The sequence below is a fragment of the Sander lucioperca genome, chromosome 7 (assembly GCF_008315115.2).
Source record: "Sander lucioperca isolate FBNREF2018 chromosome 7, SLUC_FBN_1.2, whole genome shotgun sequence".
In the NCBI taxonomy this organism is placed as follows: domain Eukaryota; kingdom Metazoa; phylum Chordata; class Actinopteri; order Perciformes; family Percidae; genus Sander; species Sander lucioperca.
Genome location: NC_050179.1, coordinates 42147160 through 42168913, shown reverse-complemented (window position 1 = coordinate 42168913; position 21754 = coordinate 42147160). Strand labels below are relative to the sequence as shown.

General features: G+C 39.0%; 3 protein-coding genes across 7 annotated transcripts in view; 1 reads left to right on the top strand and 2 right to left on the bottom strand.

Moving 5' to 3' along the window:
* The first annotated feature begins 1152 nt into the window (after nt 1-1152).
* On the top strand, nt 1153-6906 carry poglut3 (protein O-glucosyltransferase 3). 2 transcript variants are annotated; one of them, XM_031297860.2, is made up of 6 exons: nt 1153-1536; nt 2024-2221; nt 2879-3167; nt 3873-4072; nt 4940-5136; nt 6027-6906. In XM_031297860.2, exons 1-6 carry the CDS (start codon nt 1299-1301, stop codon nt 6462-6464), a joined length of 1560 nt encoding a protein of 519 aa, XP_031153720.2. In that variant the 5' UTR covers nt 1153-1298; the 3' UTR covers nt 6465-6906. The 2 variants fall into 2 exon arrangements, with proteins under 2 accessions (XP_031153720.2, XP_031153719.2); XM_031297859.2 differs by having other exon boundaries at nt 1155-1536; nt 2879-3162; nt 3868-4072.
* Nucleotides 6907-12611: 5705 nt separating this feature from the next.
* On the bottom strand, nt 12612-14965 carry rep15 (RAB15 effector protein). Its single transcript, XM_031297861.2, has 3 exons — nt 14491-14965; nt 13841-14173; nt 12612-13735 (listed from the first exon to the last, which is right to left on the bottom strand). Exons 2-3 carry the CDS (start codon nt 14120-14122, stop codon nt 13190-13192), a joined length of 828 nt encoding a protein of 275 aa, XP_031153721.1. The 5' UTR covers nt 14123-14173; nt 14491-14965; the 3' UTR covers nt 12612-13189.
* A 1818-nt stretch (nt 14966-16783) lies between these two features.
* Nucleotides 16784-21754, bottom strand: part of ppfibp2b (PPFIA binding protein 2b) — a 112713-nt gene continuing 107742 nt past the window's right edge. For 2 of the 4 annotated variants that reach the window (XM_036003342.1, XM_036003343.1), the window contains one exon: nt 20631-21694. In XM_036003342.1, coding sequence (XP_035859235.1) covers nt 21452-21694 — 243 coding nt within the window. In that variant the 3' untranslated portion in view covers nt 20631-21451. Of the gene's footprint in view, nt 17120-19479; nt 19546-20630; nt 21695-21754 lie in introns of those variants that run through there. The other 2 variants (XM_036003341.1, XM_031297852.2) reach the window with 2 other exon arrangements.

Genomic DNA, 21754 nt, shown 5'->3' with positions numbered 1-21754 from the left:
GGTAAACTCATTTAAAGCACCGAAAACAATTAGTACAACACATCATAAGTTAAGGTTTTTTTGAAAAGAGATTTGAGGATTTTTAAAAAGCAAATATCATTGTTTTAGCTTTAGCGCCAAATTATCTCTTTGCACATTGCTCTGGAAAAAATGTGTGCACAACTTTAAGGAAAGCTGAGTTTGTTTTTAACATTTTGATATGAAACACATGGAGATCAGTTATATGCAAATACCTTAAAAAGGTGAAATTTAAGAAGATGTGTGAAAATGCCCTTAGCCCTTAAAATATGATGATGTGATATGCTACATACAATCAAAGCACTGATGTATTGCAGTTCTACAGTTTTTACTAGATAAACTATTGTATAATATAACAACTGTACCTAACATGAACTTGATAGTATATACAAACTTTAATGTGAAACATCCAAATTAGAATCAGGTTTATTAAGTTTTCACATACAAGGAATTTTTCCTTGGTGTGCATAACAAAAAACATAGTGAAGAAACAAGAGAAAATGAAAAATAAAAAGCAAGTAGCCTACTGCAAAAGTCAGGAAACCTAAATATAGAACAGAAAAATCTACAATACAAATATGAACACATACTATAGAAATATCTAGCCTACAATATATCTGTTATAAAAAAAAAAAAAAAAAGCTGTACAGGTTTGTGCAGGAATGTGCAAAAATACTGACCAGGTAATGCAAAAGTTTGCAGTATGAAGTATAAAGAATATGTGCAAAATACAGCAGTAGTAGTCCAAAAGATGTCCATTAACATAGCATAGAGACAGATTTGGAGGCTTTACGTTACTATAAACACATTATTTAATTTCTTGTAAGTTATTTATTCAAAAATCTCCCATCAGACCATTACATTAAATTACATTTTATTTTTTTACATTACACATTACATACATTTAGCTGACACTCATCCACAGCGATTTACAACAAATCTATTTCATTTCATATGGATACCACCCAAAAATAGCAAAGGTCATGCAATTACATCCAAACAAACTACAGCAATGGACTACAATAGTAGTTAAGGATTAAAAACGTATATAATTCATACTAATGATTACGTATAATATAACAGACTGAATACAGTCATTCGTTCTTATATAGGGCTATTGCTATTCGCAACCGATTTTGTCCGACATCCATGAAGGCATCACCGGAAAATGGGCGTGTTTCTCTTCACTAACATGTCGGCATAGGAGAGGAGTTTTTATCAAAACTTTACAGTCAATATTTAATCAATTTAGACGTCCAGCAGTTAGCAGTTGGAGGAATATGGTGTGTAAGCGTAGCATTGACTTAGTTAAGCCTTTTGATAAAGGTTTATTATGTAGGTTTATAGTTTTAGTGGTATTAATCAGCATAAACTTTCCGGTTTCTGACTGTGAAGGAATCAGTTCAGAGAGATGTCTCATCTGGGGTCCAGGGCTGAACCCCGACACAGTTTTACCAGTCCGCTACTTCTTTATTCACGCGGTCAATTCAAACGGAGAAAACCTGACTTTATCTCCAGGTAAACCGACCACAAACATTGTATGTGCTAAAAGTGTCATTATTTTAAAAATAGGATCACTGGAACGGTTGCAGCCAAATGGCTAGCTAAGCTAGCTAACAACTAACGTTAAACCCCAAACTGATTTGGCAACAACATATGATTTGTACATAATCAACAAATGTAGACTACCTACATTCAACACTGGTTTGATTGTGTTATTATCGGCGATAACTGATTAGTAAACACACTATAGTTTAATAATCATATTCATAACTAATGTTTCTTAGCCTTGAAATCCGTTCTAGTGCTCTTTTGAATCATCCTCGGTGTCCCATAACCCTGGAAAAAGTATTGACTTTGGTCAACTAACAACAAATGGCCATGTATCAGGGCAAGGCAGGTGCCTTTGTGCAAACATTATGGAAACTATGGATTAATTAACACCTGCAGAAAGATGAAATGAAGTATATTTGTCACTTTATTTGTCTTTATATGTGTTGTTTAGGTAAAGACACATTTAAAGTGAAGATAAGTCCGCTGGACAAACAGGAGCACATTCGTATCCACGTCCCTCCACCTCTGGACAGGGGAGACGGGTCTTTTCTGGTAAGGTACCGGCTCTATGGCACTGTGTTGAAGGGACTGGAGGTTGAAGTCCTCCACCAAGATGCTGCTGTTGCCAAGTCACCTTACGTCATCCAAGGTTTGTGTTGTGTTATGCATTATTTAAACACTGACATGGGTTCATGTCAAGTATTTTTTATTTGTATTGTCCATAATCACAAAAGGGCTTTTTAATCTGTACAGCACACAACACCCTCTGTCCTTTGTCCCTCAATCCCCCAACAAGCTCTTTAACAGGAGGAAAAAGTTAGAAACCTCAGAAAGGACCAGGACCAGGACGGACAGACATGCACCACACACTAAAGAGCTGTGTTGCAAAAGAAAACCCATGTTTTATCACCAGTATGACAAATATATGCACAATGAGAAAAAAACAAAGCCTCATTGAGTTTGTCACGGTAATTTTTATGCAAATGAAATTGTTATTATATATTATAATATTGTGGCCAATTTGCGATTCACTTCACTTCACATCACAATCCCCTCTTTGAATTGTGGAGAAATTGTGCAACATGAGTCCATCCTGTCTCAAAAAGGCTAGACATCGTCACTGTTCCATAACAATAGCTTAACACTAACTCCTTAATACTATACGTATAGATCAATAAAATGCATCATTAATTCTGGGGTGCCAACAGTAAAATGTGATGCAGAAGAGATGGAACAAATGCCACCTTGCTTTGACCTGCTCTGGCTCCTTTGTCTAACCCTATGTGTCTCAATATTTAACGCTCAGGTCCAGTCTATCATGAATACTGCGACTGTCCAGAACCCAATGCTTCCGTTTGGCAGAGCATCATGCAATGTCCCGCTGAGGAGCCTCAAATTCTGGCAGACTTTAAAGCTTTTCCAACAATCGACCTGCAGCATCTCCGACAGGAAGCGCCTCCCAGATTCGCCAACAGAGGAGGTCTCATTCACTACGCCATCATCAACAACAAGTTGTACCGCCGCACTCTGGGAAAATACACCGACTTTAAGATGTTCTCAGATGAAATGCTGCTCTCTCTAACAAGAAAGGTAAGGTTGTGTGTGAGTTCTAGGGATGTTAAAGGATCATAATGGTGTTTTTGCATGTTTTGGCACATTTACTACATAGTTTCTAGAGATGTTCCGATACCATTTTCTCCTCCCAGATATCCATTCCGATATATAAACTTGCGTATCAAGCGATATTGAGTAAAGATCTGATACCAGTGCGTTAAAAAAATGAAATTGTTTTCTTTTTTAATCAACTGTATACTACTAGCCCTGTGTAGATGTAATATGATTGCTATCTTTGTTGTATGGCCTAGCTTAGGTTAAACCCTTTGTAAAACAGGAACAAATACAGAGAATGAATGCCATAGAACTTTCTTTTATCATCTAGTTTGACAGTCAGTCATAACAGAAAAAGAAATATAAATAAATCTAAGAATGCATAGCAATTCCATTAAATTACTACTCAAGTGCAGCTCAATTTACAAGTTTGCAAACAACTGTTATATCCAGGGGAAACTACTTTAAAGTAGATATTGTTTGGGGCTAAATTAAGTAGTATTGGATTGGAGCAAAGACTCGTACTCCCCAATACTAGCATTTTAGGCATTTCCGATACTGGTATCGGTATAGGACCAACTCTAGTAATTTCTTAATGTAACTGTTAAGAGACTACATGTCGCATCATGTGGTTGGTGATTTCAATCTCTGTTTTTTTTTTTTTTTTTTTATTATTTGCTGATGAAGGTTAGGGTGCCTGATGTGGAGTTTTACTTAAATGTTGGCGACTGGCCATTAGAGACTAGGAGGGCTGATGCTGTTCCAGTCTTGTCATGGTGTGGCTCTACAGACACACGGGACATTGTCCTCCCCACTTACGAGGTCACACACTCCACCCTGGAGACCATGAGAGGTGTCACCAATGACCTGCTGTCTGTCCAGGGAAATACAGGTAACACAAACACACACAAACACACTTTTATTTTTATTAGGGAGCTGAGATCTGTGGCAGGGTCTCTCTTGCAATTTGTAGGCCTTCCAGAAGCTTTGTAATCCAACTGGAACTGCAGTGTCTTTTCGGAGCATTTTTTTTTTTTTACAATAAATACACAATGATGAAATCATCTATCATATTACACAAAACGATATACCATCACCGTGGCGGCTTAATTGTTTTTTTTGCCTGGAAGATGAAAGCTTACCTGTTCCAAAGAGTGCTCCTGTAAGATTGTAGGCCTTTCAGAAGCTTTGTAATCAAGTCTGGAACGGCTGTGTCTTTTCAGAACCTTTGTACACTAAATTCAAAATAATATATCAAAAACTAAACAGTTATCTGTCTATCTTTCGGCATGAAAACGTCTCGATTTGTTGTCTGTCACCATCATGTTGGCAGATAGTCTATGGATGTAAGATCCACCTTAAATTTAACTTTAAGGTCAAATGAATAAATCAATAATTCTGATGACGTTCTTTGTGTGGTTTAAATACTTATGAATTTATTATTGTACACACATTCATTTCTGTTTCTCACACAGCATTTGTAGTCATCAATTGTGTATGTGGATTCTAACCACATGCATTTTAATCAGAATAGTGTGAGAAAAAACTGGGAAGTTATTTGAATTTGAACTAATGAGTCAGGCTTAATGTGTCCTTAAAGTCCTCCTGTTATACACTATTGTTAGTTCAATATTCCCTATTATATGTCTAATTGTTTATTAAAATTGATGCTTTTAAATTATATTAATTAGAGCTCTTTGGACCTCATATCTTCACATTTTCTGCCTTTTGGGGGTAACATTTGGATCGCTTTCTCCAGGGCCTCCATGGATTAACAAAACAGATAAAGCGTTTTTCCGTGGCCGGGACAGTCGAGAGGAGCGTCTTCACCTGGTCTCTCTGTCCAAGAAAAACCCAGAGATGCTGGATGCAGGCATCACAGGATGGTTCTTCTTCAGAGACAGGGAGAAACATGTTGGCAAAGCACCACTTGTTGGATTCTTTGACTTCTTTAAGGTAAGGAAAAATAAATAAATGAATGAATATCTTATTCTAATCACTTTTATCCTGTAACTTAAAGCTGCAATGTCCATATTCTCATTGAGGCAGGTGCTTTGCCCTTCATTTTATTTAACTGTATTATTATTACTTTCGTCTGTTTTTTATGTAATTTCAAGTAGCCTCACATTGACACAATTAGGGTAACTTAGAGTTTTTACAACCTGGACCCTATTTTGTACGTTTTTGTGTCTGAGAGACTGATGGGAACAACAATCTTTGAAATTGGTCCAGTATTATGCAAGACCGCGACAGTCGACAGCAGCGAAACAAGCTACGATATTTTGCTCCCATTGCGCACCTTCAATTTACGTCCACAAAAAGTGCTTGTTTTATTATTGACATATTCAGATTATTGTTCTAAGTGTCTGACAACATTATGGAAAGGATCCCTACAAAGGTTGAACTTTTTGTTATCATGAAACTGTTAAAAATCATGTACCCACCAGACTCCATTTAAATACAAAGTCATTTTATCATTATAAAATACACTTCAAAGTTGACAGAAACAAAAATAAAAAGCTATCTAGGTTCGTCTTTCCACAGTTCTAACAATCACTACTCAGGTTTGGTCAAAAATGAACACATAAGTACATTATTGGAAATATGCTGGCTCTATACACGCTAAAAGTATTTATATGGAGTCTGGTGGGTTTGACAGTGGTGATTTCGGAGCTGCTGACAGTTTCAGCGTTCTGGCTCAATACTAAACCAATTTCAAAGATTTTTGTTCACATTAGTCACTTAGACACCAATGCATGGGAAAACGAAATTACCCTTTAAATAAATACACTCAATCAAAGAAACACTTGATAATAAAAATTGTTTTACGCTTTCTCCTCTTTTAGTACAAGTACCAGGTGAACGTGGATGGAACAGTGGCAGCATATCGGTTTCCTTACTTGATGCTCGGGAACAGTCTGGTCCTGAAGCAGGACTCACAATATTATGAATATTTCTACAGCCAGCTTAAAGCAGGCACTCACTACGTTCCCGTGAGGAGAAACCTGTCGGACCTTTTGGAGAAAATCAAATGGGCCAAAGAGAACGATGATGAAGCACATAAGATTGCCAGAGCAGGTCAGACCGTGGTCAGAGAGCTGCTGCAGCCAAGCAGACTGTACTGTTACTACTACAGAGTGATGCACATGTACTCAGAGCGGCAGACAGGACAGCCAACACAGCATGCAGACATGGAGCTGGTACCTCAGCCAGACGACCACACTGCCGTGTGTACATGTGAGGGTAAAATCCACAAAGAAACCAATATGAAAGATGAACTATGATGTAATTGATGTTTAGTCTTTAATTAGTTTTTTTTTCTCTGAAACATCCCTGCCATATAAAGAGTAAATGTAATTGAATGTTCCTGATCCTCACAAACTTGTTTGATTTTCACAGTTTTAAATTAAACATTACAATTATAATGTTTGCCTTTATGTTGGATAGTAAAGGCAGTTTTAGGAATAATTTCAAATAAAACCTCTGTCCTCAGCCATTTCAAGTCGAAACTGCAGGACAATGCCACTCTTAGTTTTTAATACTGTTGTGTTGTTTTTTTGTATCTTTTGTAAAGCTCTGGTTAGTAATGCAAGAAACCATGGATAAAATTACTGTTTTTTATACATTTTGCATTGGATATTTGTATTCATTATTATTTTAAAATAAATACATCTTAGATAAATTGTAGTTTTCTGTAAAGTCCTTATTAAAGATCATAAACATTCAGTTCTATTTGTACACCCTGAGACAGATCGTTGCACTCATCGCCCAATCTCGAGGTTGCAATCACACACTAAAACACAAGCCCACCCTAGAGAAGGTACTTCACAGTCACCCTCCTGTGTTGTCGAGGTGTCCACAGCTTTGTGCAGTCTGCTCCTTGCCGCTGCCGGCCTCTAATGGCCACAACACCTGTTTCTGCTGTCAGCGCCCATTCTCTGCTTCCCATTCCGAAACTCACTGGCTCCTCGGCCCTTTTCCAAATGTGTGAAAATGGCACTAAACCCCTCTTAGGGAGAAGGGTGTGAGAATCGTGACATACACCCTACATAGATGATTAATTCTTGCCTCATCACAACAGGAAGCCATGGCCCACAAGGCTCTGGTCATTTAATGGGTCAGGCAGCTGGGTTTTGCTACTAAGTACATAAAGAGCCTAGCAGGCTCGAGATCCCGGCCATAACTCGTAGTGATGTCACCTTTTGGCTTACAGTCACCTCCGTGTGGGGGTACGACTGGGGTGCGTTCCTCATTTCATCTAGGTTTCCAGTAGCCCTCTAACTACCAGCCCAGCTGGCCCGTTCTATTCCTGTTGCTAAGTTTAATACAGTACGTAACCCTTGTAAAGTAATGGCATAAAGTGAGCTGTAACTAGTATAAGCATGTGAGACCAGCAATGTCCATCTGTCAGTGAGTAACCTACCCTTCAGCATAGTCTTTATATGTCCCTGTGTTGTGATAATCGGATCAGCACGGCTTTGCTTGCTAGTGTGTCCACCTCTATTTTTTTAAGTCCACCCAAAGGGACTTACCATCTCCAACAGAAAACACTGTTCACAAACTGCTCCAAACAGCTCTATTGTAGTCCAGCCTTTACTTCCGTGACAAACGCGCGTCACTTTGTAACACACATTATAATGCTCGCCTAGCTGCTAGCATGGCACGACCTCATGCTCTGCAACGGACTAGCTAGCAGTGCTTACCTAGGTACTGCGCATGTGCGACTTCCAACAAAGATGGGAAGTGTGATGATTTTATGCCTCTGTAGCTAAGACAGTGCTCAACACGGTGAAAATAGGAGCTGCAGCAATGTGCAGTACAGCAAATATATGGTGTTTTCTGAAAATTAAACCACCTAAACCTGAGCACTTTAATTAAAATGATGACGTGAAAATGAAAATCCACAATACCATTCAAATTTTCCACATTTGTATGTGTTTTTTGTGCGAAAAGTCAATTGTATTTTTATTTTCACATACTCATTTTACGTGGGCATTTCATTTTCAAAGTTGTACACCGCTGTACAATCGACATTATTCAAATGTTAATTCAAATTTGAAAATGAAAATGCAATTTAAACAATGTAGCCTAATTTTCCATTTATGCAAGCATTATTTAGGTCACAATTAAAATGCAATTTCTAACCATCTGAAAATGAAAACTCCATTTGACATTTCATTTTCAAACACTTAACATGCCCTTCAGTGGACCATATTCGAATGCAATAGATCACTGGTTTTCAAACTGTGGTACAAGTACCACTGGTGGTACACAAGCTCTCTGATATATTTGAAAAAATGAAATAAATAAATAAATAATAGTAGCCTACTATAGAAATGCCACAACATTTCCAATAATGAGAAAAGTGTTTGTTTAGTGTAATATTTTTGGTTTCGATATCAGCTTGCTACATAGTTATGTTCATGAACGGAGTGTGTATACATCTGTAATTAGTTATTAGCTGTGATGGCAAGATAGTAAGCAGAGGTAAAATGAATGGTTAAAAAACAGAGGAACTATTAGGAAGAGAAGTGCAGATGAGGAGAATATTTCGAGCAGCCCTGTTGAAACTATAGTGGACTAGCACAAGTGCTAGTCGCTACTTAAACAGCACCTGCTAGCAGCAAACGATGCAAAACAGTAAGGAGATATGACCCGAGTTACCTCAAATTTGGATTCAGTTAGAGGGGGACGGAGTAAGTACAGCGTGGCTGTGGCTGACAACAGTCAACAATAAATAATGGTTTTAGGAATAAACCTGCCTCCTGCATGAACTGTCTGTAGCTGAATAGGTTTGGCCTATGCTACTCTATTTTAACGTGGGTCATTGATGGGGGTACTTAGAGAGCCTAATAAATTTAGCACAAAAAGTAAGGACATTTGTGTTTGGTAGATTATTTCTCTGTGGTAACAATGCTTTTTGGCAATAAATCTTATAAAACAATAAAACCCAGACTGTGGAGATATGGAATTGCCACTGGTTGCAGAATCTCATCTCTATATCTCTCTGCATTGAGATTGCCTCCAATGATGACAAGCCTCGTTTTTCCAGTGAGGGAGATGCTGCCATACACCACCACACTTTGTGGTGGTGTAAAAAGGTAAAATACTCGGTGCAGCAATCAGCATAGCTGATTCACTCACTGGAAAAATGAGGCTTGTCATCATTGGAGGCAATCTCAATGCAGAGAGATATAGAGATGAGATTCTGCAATCAGTGGCAATCCCATATCTCCACAGTCTGGGACCGAACTCTATCCTCCAAGATGACAACGCTCGCCCCCAAAGGGCGGGGTTTATCAGAGACTACCTCCAGAATGTGGGAGTGGAGAGGATGGAATGGCCTGCCAGCAGTCCTGACCTCAACCCCATTGAACACTTGTGGGATCAGCTTGGGCGTGCTGTTCATGCCAGAGTGACCAACACAACCACGTTGGCTGACTTGCAACAAATGCTGGTTGAAGAATGGGATGCCATCCCACAGCAGTGTGTGACCAGGCTGGCGACCAGCATGAGGAGGAGGTGGCTGTGTATGGTTCTTCCACACGCTACTGAGGCTCCTGTTTGTGAAAATGAATAAATTGCTAAATTGCCAATATGTCTTGTTTCTTCAAACTTCAATCATCCAATCTACCAAACGAGTCAATGGCAGAATAAGCTGTTTGGCATTGGCAGAGAAGATTTGGCAAATTTTTCATGGGCGCAACCCACATACTCAGCGCTGCTGCTCATCCCACAAATTCATGTTCCTTACACATGGGGCACCATTTGAAAGGGAACTAAACAGGCTTTCCAACGGTATAAGATTTATTTCCAAAAAGCATTGTTACTACAGAGAAATAATCTACCAAACATAAATTTCCTTACTTTTTGTGCTAAATTTATTTTCTAAAGTGGTACATGGAGTAAAAAGTTTGAGGAACCACTGCAATTGATGAAACAGCGCCTCCAGTCATTGCACCATGCTCTTTTAGTCTCAACATGGAAATGAAAATGGAATCTGTCAGTTTCATCAAGGCAGGTCTTAAGTTAGGACGTCACTTCCTCGTTTAGTGATTGGGTAACAGCAGGCAATTCACTTTGACCAAGCCCAGTGCCTGTTCTTGATCGGTGAGTTCCCTCAGATAACGTTTATATGTTTAACCTAGAGATCAGACATTATTACAGTAGGGCCTTTGTTTGCATTTTGTGTTTATCTACATCCACATGCTGAAGCATTACAAGCTAATGCTAGCTAGACCTGGGTTAACAGCTACCTAAGTTTAGCTTACTGCTGGTTACTCGCTAGTCTCGGTTTTCCAGACCTTCCTCCACCGTGCTGCGGAGGAGGGTCTGGCAAGTTCACACAGCATTCCGGGATGGGAGAAAAACATGCTCTGGTTTATTGGCATTTCTCTAAACCAATCACAATCATGGGCGGTGCTTGGCACTGGGAAAAGCAGCAGTTCCATTGCAAAATAGCCTTTTGGTGGAACATGTGTACGTTCAAAAGTTGTTTTAGTTGTGCAACAGAAAACTCAGATTGGACAGATAGTCTAGCTAGCTGTCCTGATTTACCCTGCAGAGGTCTGAGAAAAGGTTAACCATAGTCCTCATAAATCAACCGGAGTTTAAAATGCCAACACAAAGGAAGCCCAAGCCAACAGAATCCGACGGAATTTCCATTGGCAATGGCGCAATTCCGGAAGTGGAATGTCAAGGATATAGACTAGTTGCTCAATAACGTTAATTTACAACGTTAGGGACAACAGCCATGGCACAATAATTTCTGTGGCTAAAACCCAACCATTTCAATCCCTTATCAACCTAACTTTCCTGAACAAAATAAGCCACTGCCCAAAGGGGTTCGTTTTAGCACTAATCAAGTTCAGCCTCTCAGGGGCTGCTATGTCAGTCGGGACACCTTTGTATACACCTTTTAAGATGTGCTGCTAGAGCTGGGCGATATATCGATATTATATCGATATCGTGATATGAGACTAGATGTCGTCTTAGATTTTAGATTTGGATATCGTAATATGGCATAAGTGTTGTCTTTTCCTGGTTTTAAAGGCTGCATTACAGTAAAGTTATGTCATTTTCTGAACTTACCAGACTGTTGTAACTGTTCTATTATTTTCCTTTACCCACTTAGTCATTATATCCACATTACTATGGAAGAAATATTTATTCATAATTCAAATTGAAAGTCCAAAGAGAAATTGAAAGTCCAAAGAGAAAACGAAGCGAGATCAAATTAAAAATATTATTATTTTTTTAAATTTTCCATTGATCAAATTAAAAATATTATTATTTTTTTTTAAATTTTCCATTTGGCTTTTCTATTTGGATTTAATATTTGGCTTTTGAATTTAAATTTAACATTGGCTTTTCCATTTGGATTTAATATTTGGCTTTTGAATTTCAATTTAACATTGGCTTTTAATTTGGATTTAATATTTGGCTTTTGAATTTCAATTTAACATTGGCTTTTAATTTGGATTTAATATTTGGCTTTTCGATTTCAATTTAACATTGGATTTTCATTTGGATTTAATATTTCGCTTTTGAATTTACATTTAACATTGGCTTTTCATTTGGACTTGACACATGTCAATGTAAATGAGGAGGCGTGGCCCAAAGGCTGGTGGGAGGGTCTGAAACGAAAGGGGTGCAGAGGCACCTTATGAACAGCAGGGGGAGCTGACTGCTGGGGAGCACACTGTTGAGGAGCATCTGTCTGCAGCTTGGCCACCAGGCTGGCTTATCCTCTTATTTCACATGATAGAAACTGATGATGTAGGCTAAACACAAACGACATTTCATGCAACAACAGTGAAGTTTTCATGTAGATACTATAATTGGGCCCGTGTTAGTGAGGACTAGATTAGGACTGGATTTAAAGCTGATTCTGGTTTCCAACTTCGCCCCAGGTATGTCTGTTAAAACACGGACGGAGACAACTTCTCTCTTTTGATGTTTTATTTAATTAAGCAACAGTACAAGCATGGGTGTGGGTAGCTCTGCTACGTGTGTTTGTGTGTGGTCAGATCTCAAGGACACACACACACAATCTCAACCGGGTAGTCATCGTCCGAACTGCGACCTCTCCTTTTTCTTTCTCTCACTTTTTTCTCCGGGTGGTGCGCGCAGTGTGAGGTGCGTGTCAGCGCTATTCTCCGACACGTACTCACAACAATCACTCCTGATTGACGGCCTTTTGTACAGCCTGTGTACTTTTTCGTTCATTTGATTTCCGATTTTGAAACGATATCCAAATTTGAAAAATGGGTAATTTTAAACCTTGTTAATATTGATGACATCTTTTTCGGTTAACCAGCTATTTCTTTCCAGTGTGTATTTTACAGCCCTCTTAGAAACCTTTGATCTTGCACGTGGAAAACATTTTTAGCATTGCAAATTCTTTATAAAAAGAAAGAAAAGAACAGAGATACATGTTGAGATGTGTATTTTTTTTAAATGATATATACTATGTGACAATAATAAAAGAGATTCACAATTTGTTTTTTATTCATCCAATAATGTGTTAAACATCAAAAAGTTTGATTTATTTCACAAATGTTTGATACATACACATTTAATTGTGTACCTTTTTTGACCCCACTGTATACTAATGTATCATGGTAACAGCATTTAAACAATATTAGATAAGAAAACATAAAGGAGAATTTTTTTTTTCTAAAACTCTCCATGTTATTAATATCTTCATCATTTGAGAATGCCAATGTGTTAGTGTCTCACACTGCATTAGCATCTGCCTAGCTTTCCAGTTACCAGTTATCCAGTAAACTTAAACACTATGTAACTTGTAAGAAGTGCCAACAACAACTAAGATAGATTGAAAACCAGTACTGTCTCTTAAAGGCCTTGTACATTATCAAACTCAACATCTTAGTAGGTCTGGAGGTTGTTTTTTCAAGAGATACATCAATAGCTCCCACATTTCTACCACATAAAATGTATTACAGTATCATCTTATTAGCCATTATATATTACGCATTCCTTTGGTTTAGCTGAATTTAATCATGAGAGTCAGAGGGTCTCCCTCTTTCTTAGTGACAATGGCCTGCATCATTCCTTGAGGTGTATGGAGATACCTTGAACCTTTGAAGAAATTCTCAATAAAAGCTCTGTCGATCTTGTCACACTTCCCGATGGCGGCCTCAAAGTTGTTGCTGAGTACGCCATAGATATTCTCCTTGTCGCTTTTCCTCCCCAAGAACAAGAAGAGGGCGTAGCAGTCCTTGCCGATGGATGTACAGAAGTCCACTATCCTCTCGTACATTGTCTTGTTGCTGGATTCCTTCTGGGCAATCTGGACAGACTCGCTGAAGGCCTCCGGGGGGATGCCGTTCTCCTCGGTGTCCTCCCTGTCAGGCAGGTGTAGGACCTGCACAGCAATCTGGATCCGAGGGTTCTTGGTGGGCTTCTCCAGCACGGCCCAGACCCAGTCAGCCCCCAGGAGGATGCGCTGCTCAGGCGTCATGGCCGTGCAGTTGAAGGCGTCTGTCAAATTGAGGCTGACGCTCTGAGAGATATAGGTCATCAGGAAGACCTGTTGGACGACAATATGTTTTAAAGAACACTTAAAATAAGTTTTCTGAAATTCTAAAGGGTTGCTGTCTTCAGGTTTTTGGTAGTATAGTATAAAGTTACTTACCTGAGTGAGCACCTCAGGGCTTGGGTGGAATTTGTCCTCTGGGTCTTTGAAGAGGAGGTGTTCTTGAGTTCTGGATGATGCGGCAGAGATGCAATCATTGAATAGAGGTATGAAATCGTTGGGTTTGGAGATTGGGGGCTTCCTTAGTGTGGAGAAGATGCTCGGTCGAAGGGACATGTTTTGATCGTCGGAGGGACTGCTGGCGAAGCCACGCTTAAAAGAGGAGAAGAAATTGGAGTTCTGGAAGAGGTTAGAATTGGGTTTGCTGGTGGTCTGGCCCATGGTGGACTGATGATGGAGGGCGGGAAATCAGAGGGTGGTCTCCCTGATACACTGGAAAGAACATTTGTACCATTAGAATATAGAGTGTAATCTGAAATGAAGATATGGTTGGTAAAAAGTTGAGTCTAGTATTTTAATAGTTGTGTTCTTTAGGTACATAAGAAAACCCTTATCTGTACTAATGCTGTGCCTCCATATGGAACCATTGCTACTGTCTAGTCTTTCATTTAACTAGGAATAAATGTTTTTTTGTCCATGTTGCACATTAATGATATACCACTTTTCTGTCCACCTATACCACTACAGCAGGAATAACATGGTCTGATATTTACAAAAAAAGGGCTTTACAAATAATTACAGATACTCACCAGGATGGGTCTGGAAGTTTCTGTAGTTCCAAGTATACTACCTGCCCTCCACTCCTGGCTCCTTTCCTGCTGAGATACACAGTGTGTGTGTATGGTGCTATATGTGAAGCTCAGTCTTTAGTCTCCCGACATGTACAGAACTTTTAGTGGAATGAAGAGGATTTTCTATTCCAGGTTTCGAGTGGGAGTTCCTGCCAACAGTGTTCGCATGGGTGTGGTGTTTGTAACTTGTCAAATTTTAGGTAAGCCAACAAAACACTCATCTTACCAGTTAACTGTGGTAAGCCGGAAGGGTTTGATGAGTAAACATGCTTAACACTCTCTTTTCAGAAAGAAGTGCAAATGAGGACATGTAGTTTGGCCGAGGATGGGAGGGGAGTCTCACTTCAAATTCATAAATGGGGATGGGGGTGTGGCTGGATGGTTAGGAGAGACTTAAGGGTCACATCTGACATTTACTGTTCTTGTTGAAATTCCAGTTTTGACTTCATCTTTTTGTAAAGTAGCCCAGTTGTAGGCTATGTCAATGACTTTATTGTAGCAGTGTATTAATGCAGGTTAGTGCATATACTGTATGTTAGCCTGAGGTAACTTTCCAAAACCCTTAACATTAGCTGTTTACCACTCAATCTGTCAAAGTGCTTTTATTTTGCCGACCAAACATAACAATTCCTACTGTACTTTTTGTGCAGTCATATGTATACATTGTAAGAGTAGGTTTTCTACTTCTTTCCTAAATGGACAAGGCCAGTTATACAGTGAACACTGGCTAGGGTTTAATGTTAAGGTTTTTAAAAAAAGAAAAGAAAGAAATTAGTTAGTTGTTATATTTACTTGCCCCGGGCCATCGGGCGATTCTTATTGTTGAACCCTGCTTGCATATACAGTACAATAGGAGAAAACGCTGTCAAATGAACCATAATTTGTGCCAATACCAGACAAAATTGTTGAACCAACACAAGTTCTTTTGTGGCCAATTTGAGAGTTTACAAAATACAATAATGACACATCGGCCAATATTTGTATTTATTCTTTAACATAAAGACATAGCATATAAATATATCTTTGATAAGGATTCCTTCTAGCCCAAACTCCTGAGAAAATAGTATCTGGCTTTTCAGCTTCAAAATGATCCATCATGTTTTTATCATGTCCAAGGAAGAATTTGACAAGGAGACAATTGGTACAGGACGGCTCTACCTCCTGAACAGGTAAGTTCTTGTCCTATTCAGCCGTTTCACCATCTCCTCTGAGAAGATCTAACAATTTGTATCCACATATTGTGCTGGTAATATCTCTCAAAATGATCATGCAGAGGAACTTAGCTCAACAAAATTATCATTGTGTGTTTCCTTGCCATTGATTGAATGAATTTTAAATCTGTCTCTTTTTCTGTCTTGTCTCTTTTGAGATCTTCCAAATGGCTGAATCTCCATTTGTTATGTTAGAGCTTACAGTCTTGGGCACTCTTACATCACAGACTCCATCAAAAATATATTATACTTTGCATATCATATGATGGCCTATAAAACAAGAAATGACTAATGTGGCCCTGTTCTCCCCTTTGACATTAGTCACTTTCCGACCAAGTAGTTACAGGAACGTAGTTATAGGAAAAGTCCACTTCTAAACAGACCTACTAACTACTCTCCCCCAGAACTGTTTTTTCAAAGCCTCTTATTTACAAGACCGGTCTGAGAGACCTCCAGCTTACAGTGGGGTCTCTGAGCATGACTGGCCGAGCGACGAGCTAGTGGCCGGGGCAGGCGCCTGCTGGCTGTCGCCTCACTTCATGGAGCTTCTCAACTCCGAAAACTTTGAAGCCAATTGTCAATTCGGCATCAATTTTCACAAGACTGCCTATATTCGAAATCTAAACAGTTAATTTCTCGCCTAAAACGTTGTCAGAAGTGAAATTAGTGATGAATAAGATGGCGAAAATTGTTAAAATTGTCCCGTTGTTGGTCTGTCTGTACCGGAAACCCGACCCTAGTTGACCTAGGTTCACATGCTGAAAAGGGAAAAGAGCAAAGACCCTGCCCTGAAGTAGGAGCTGAAAAAGTTACAGGAACTGCGGCCAGAGGGACTTAAAAATCCCCAAATTGGTCCGGTCGGAACACGAGAAAAAAAAGGGTTCTAGGAATTTTATGTTCTAGGAACTGCAAAAATCCCTCCGGTCGGAAAGCGGCTATAGCGTACCATTACAGTACATACACAGTACACAGTTGTTAATATGAGCATTTAAGAGAAACAAAAAAAGCAAAACAGTGAAAAAAGAAATCCCCTACAGGGCTTATGACTAAATTTCGGTTAATTATTGTGGAAATTAAAAAATATATATTTTTGGAAGCAACATATGATGATTGTTTTCCACATTGTGTAAGTCTACTTTATTGTGACTTCAGGGTGACTGTAGGTGTTACATGAGGTATCAGCGGCTAGTAGAAGTAGCTCCATGCTGCAGTGTTAGGCTGGGGCTTGAGATATAGTACAGGTGTCAGATTGCTTGCTACAAGTCTCTGTGGTTGAGTGACATAGTGCGGCAACAGTGTCGGGTCATTGTCCTTCAAACTAGCGCCATCTGAGAGTGCCTCAGCTCCTTCCGTGGCTCGTCTCGGCTGAGCAGGTACTGGAAGCAAAGCATCATGGGAGTGGTAATGGGTTAGAGAGCTTGGGAGTTGGTGTTTGCCACTGAGCTGGGATCAGTTAGCATAATTAGTTTCAGTATATGTGACAATATTCTAAACCAATAAGACCATCAGAGACTCTTTTTACTTATGTCAAATGGCTTTATGGTACAAAACAGAACAAACAGCACATTATTTCAAGAGTAAACTGATTTGGAAGGCAGTAACATTACAAAATACTTCCAATTGTGTCACCATAGGTCTCATTTGTTATGGAAATGATACCAGTTTGTCTAAAATGTTACACATAACAAATAGCATCTTGCAGGATGTATGAGGAAAACTTATCCCAAGTCAGAGCACAACCAGCTTTGCAGTAGAGTTGAGCAACAATAAGCATTTTCACAGCAGATTTTGTTGACTTGTCATAGCATGAAAAGGACAGGTGGAACTAATACAATTAAAGACTCCACTATATTTTAGAGAGAATCCTCTGACAGCTATTGTTACTTTGTAGATTTTAGATTTTTCCATACAAAACACAAGATCATCTTGATATTATACATTAACTATATTAAGTAGTTACAATTAGCTCCACCTCGGCCAGCTTAATTAGAACAATAAAATGCTGCTTACATGTCAAAGCTATAGTGCGTAGTTTCTGTCGCCCCCATGAGGAATTCTAAGTGATGACAACAACACTGTCGGCACGTCCACATGATACAAGCCTTCTGTGATCGCGCACGCGCCCCCACCCCTCCTCCACTCAGTTGCCAGTAGCCAAGGAGGACATGGAGGATTAAAAAAACATAATGGACTCTTCAGAAGAGGTAATTATCTTCACTTGAGCTTCTGTGCAGGAAAGTCACCGGACCCCACAATCGTCTGAACATAACCATACTGAGAAATACTGAGAGAGCTGATAGTCTTAATTAGCTTTGTAGCAACTCATTTGGCAATGGCTTGAATGTAACGGACGTTCATTAATATCAAAAAGTTAAGCTTTAATTACTTTTCATTTTGATCATTTTAGTGAAATATTTTTGTGCATTTTAATGTAAAGAAATAGTTCTACGTTTTGAGAAATATGTGTACACGCTTTCTAGCCAAAAAATTAGATGAGAAGATCAATGCCACTCTCATATCTGTGTGCTAAATATGCAGCTGGAACTTGCAGCCACACTTGGCATAAAGACTGGAAATAGATATAAACATGCTGCTAGCCTGGCTCTTTCCAAAGGTGACAAAAACTGCCAGCCATTCCCAGGCCTCCAGCGGAGACTCTAGAGAGTTACTGCTCACGGCACATGACTAAACAGCTAATTTTCAATACAAATTTTAATACTTTGTTTTTTGTACAGATTAAAGAAACTAGACATAACATGTTAATTAGTAATTAGTGAGCTTTAGTGGTGCTGGTAGGTGAAATATTTTTTCCCCTTAGGACATTGCCAGGCTAGCTGTTTACACCTGTTTCCAGTCTTTCTGCTGAGTGACTGCTGGTTCCAGCAGCTACATGTTTACAGTACAGATGACAATTTTCTGACAAAGCGATTTATTTAAGTAAAAATTTTAATGAAGGCTTTTTACTGTATTCTTAAATTGTGGTATTATGTACCTTTATTACTTTATTAATTACTTTCACTTACTGCCTTTCAGTAAGCCAGCATGCACAATACAGGACCATGGAACTGGCAAACCTACACAGAATGCAGCTGTTATTAAAGTTATTAATTACACATTAATGCCTTTCATGCTTTGACATCTCAAAATGTCTGCTGTGAAAAAAAATTCTATATTTTCATTATCAGTCAACTGGATTAGTTTAGGCCACAGGCCTTTTTAGTACCAAGGGAAGCATAAACATTGTAATTGTTTTAGAAATAATAAATGAAAGGTTTAATTCACGTCATATGTTTGCTCTTAAAAAAAGGTTTAAAAAATAATAATTGTCAAAATGATTTAATCTTTACAGGTTTAGACTATATATTTCACTTTGAAATGAATATATTTTAGCAGTAATACAATAATTGTTCCTCTAAGATCTCAAGGCTCAACTGGTTCACTGGAGATGTTGCCTTAGGCAGCTATCAAGAAGTGGTTTTACATGTTTGTTATCCAAAGCCCTTAGGGTGCAATTACTTATATGACTTCAGCAAACACAACAGGAGCAAAAGAACCAAGACTGGCATATGCAAGCAGGTTTCACTCTTGAAGTCATCGTAATACTTGTTTTAATGAGTTTCTCCCTCAGATAAACTCCAGCGTTTTCCATCTGACTCTAACATCTGAGGAGCAGTTACTTGGTGTGTTAATCAGCTGCACAAGTCATTAGCAGCAGCTTGTGTGTGTTGGTGCTTACTGTGAGGTTGTTGATGCTTTCAGACAGAGCTTCTATTTGCAACATTGTACCCTCTGTGAACGCCATCTGCAACACACACACACACACACACACACACACACACACACACACACACGGGTATCATGAACCCATTATAATGATTACAGACATACTTTCAGTGAAACAATGATGAGTCTTTTAGACTTTACTATAGAGCAGAGATCTTCAACAGGGAGTTCCTCAGAATTGCTGCAGATGGGCCACCAAATTACTGATCGATGGTTTAAAAAGAAAATATGTCTGAAAATATACATTAACTTGAATCCAACATATTGTTAGTAAAGATACATTTTTTTTAATGTACACAACATTGATGATAGGCTTACCGGCCTATATGTAAGGTAGCCATCCACAGATACAGTCAAGCTTAAAGATTCACTGTGCCACATTTCAACATTAAAACATGATGTTTAAATATATGAACATGCCATTTAAAAGCTGAGTATTGTATGCACCATAAAAGGTATGCGTAAAGGCTTTAGGCCGCCCTACATGTTATTGTAGGCCCAGTTTAATATGCAACTCAATTTTATTCAATAAATGTAGTAGGGGGTCCCTGCTCCGTCTCTTTTTCAGCTAGGGGTCCTTGGCCGAAAAAAACATTGAAGACCCCTGCTATGTAGCAATTAATCAAATTTAAATTTAATTTGTAACTATGCAGAAGTGTACTATACATTATTGACTGGAGTAATGCATGAGGATTATACCTGCAACTGCATGCTGAGCTATACTCAAACATGCACTTCCCATGTCATCTTTAACAGGGTTACCATGTAATGGTCAGCAGCCATCTTGGCTCAGATTGGTCCACCGAGGGGGACGTGGGCGTCATAAACAGCCATGATAGCCAACATGATCATGATGATGATGATGATGATGATGATAATGATAAAAGCAGGTTAGTGGTTGGTTACTCAGGCATGCTGTCCACATCTGTTTTTCTTTATCGTTAGGATTTATTTAATAAGAAAAATAAAGGATATAGTGTATGCTTCCTGAAGAAAATGCATGTCCCTAATATGTTGTACTCCCAAAAAAAATGAAATCCACTGCTTTATATGTCTACTTCTACTCTGACTTTCTTGCCTTTTGTGTAGAAAGAAGGAATCAAGTTTACACACGTATAATTTTGTTTTATTAAATGATTTGATAAATCTTTTTACATTTACATGACCACATGTAAGCTTCCTTTAGCGGAGCAGGATTTTCTTCTATAAAAATACTATTACAGCAAATATGAAAATAACAATACAAAATCACCACCTCAGGTTCAAACTAAACATGCTATTTTATATTTTGCTCTGCAATTACATAAATATTAAATAGAAGCCCTCCATAATATTATGCAAATATTGCACAAGTTCATCTCAACTACATGACAGAACTGTAATAAACTGTAAAATCAAAATTGTAAATAATGAATGAATGACAGGTTCACACACACATATAAAATTATCTTATGGGGGTGCACAAATGTTAGAGCAATGGCTTAATACTATACAACAAGAGATAGCCATATATTCTGTATGGATTACAGGAAGTGATGTCACAGGAAGTGGAGTCCATAGAGATGCTGTGTTCTCTCATGATGAGTTAGATCATGGAACAGGTTTGAGGCGGGGGTCGGGTTAGTAAAGCATCTGACTGGAAATGAAATCAAAATACTTCAGGTGTGTAGATTCATCGTCTCAGTACACCCTTCATGACAAGCAGTTGTGGCTGTTAAACAGTCAGGCAGGTTTATCTGGGCGTCTCTGAATCTCTTCCCTCGTAAGGCACAGGGTCGGGCTGATGGGTGGGGTTTAGAGGAGCAGGGAGGGGATGGGCTGAGGTATTATGGGCCGCAAGCAAAGTAAGCAGAGTGGTAGCAGTAGAAATTGGTTGATAGAAAGCAAGTTGACACAGTTTTGCCATGTTGTTGTCACAGCTGTTGTCATGGAGATGGGTCAGCTCTACTGTCGTCGAGCCCCACCTGGTCCCTGGGGCGGTCGGGCTCCCTGTCCAGGATTGGGCTCAGGCCTCTGAAGCCGGCGTAGGGCCGCACCTGCACCCCATTCACTGCAGACTGTCCTCCTGACTGAGGTGAGGTTGACTCGATTGGACAGACGTAGTCTGTGGATTCATCCGGCCGCCTCCTCCTGAGGTGAGTCAAGTTAGAGAAGCCCAACTTCTTTGGCTGCAATGAAAATTAAAAAAAGGGATATGACAGTCTGGACTGAAAACAGCTGATCGACAA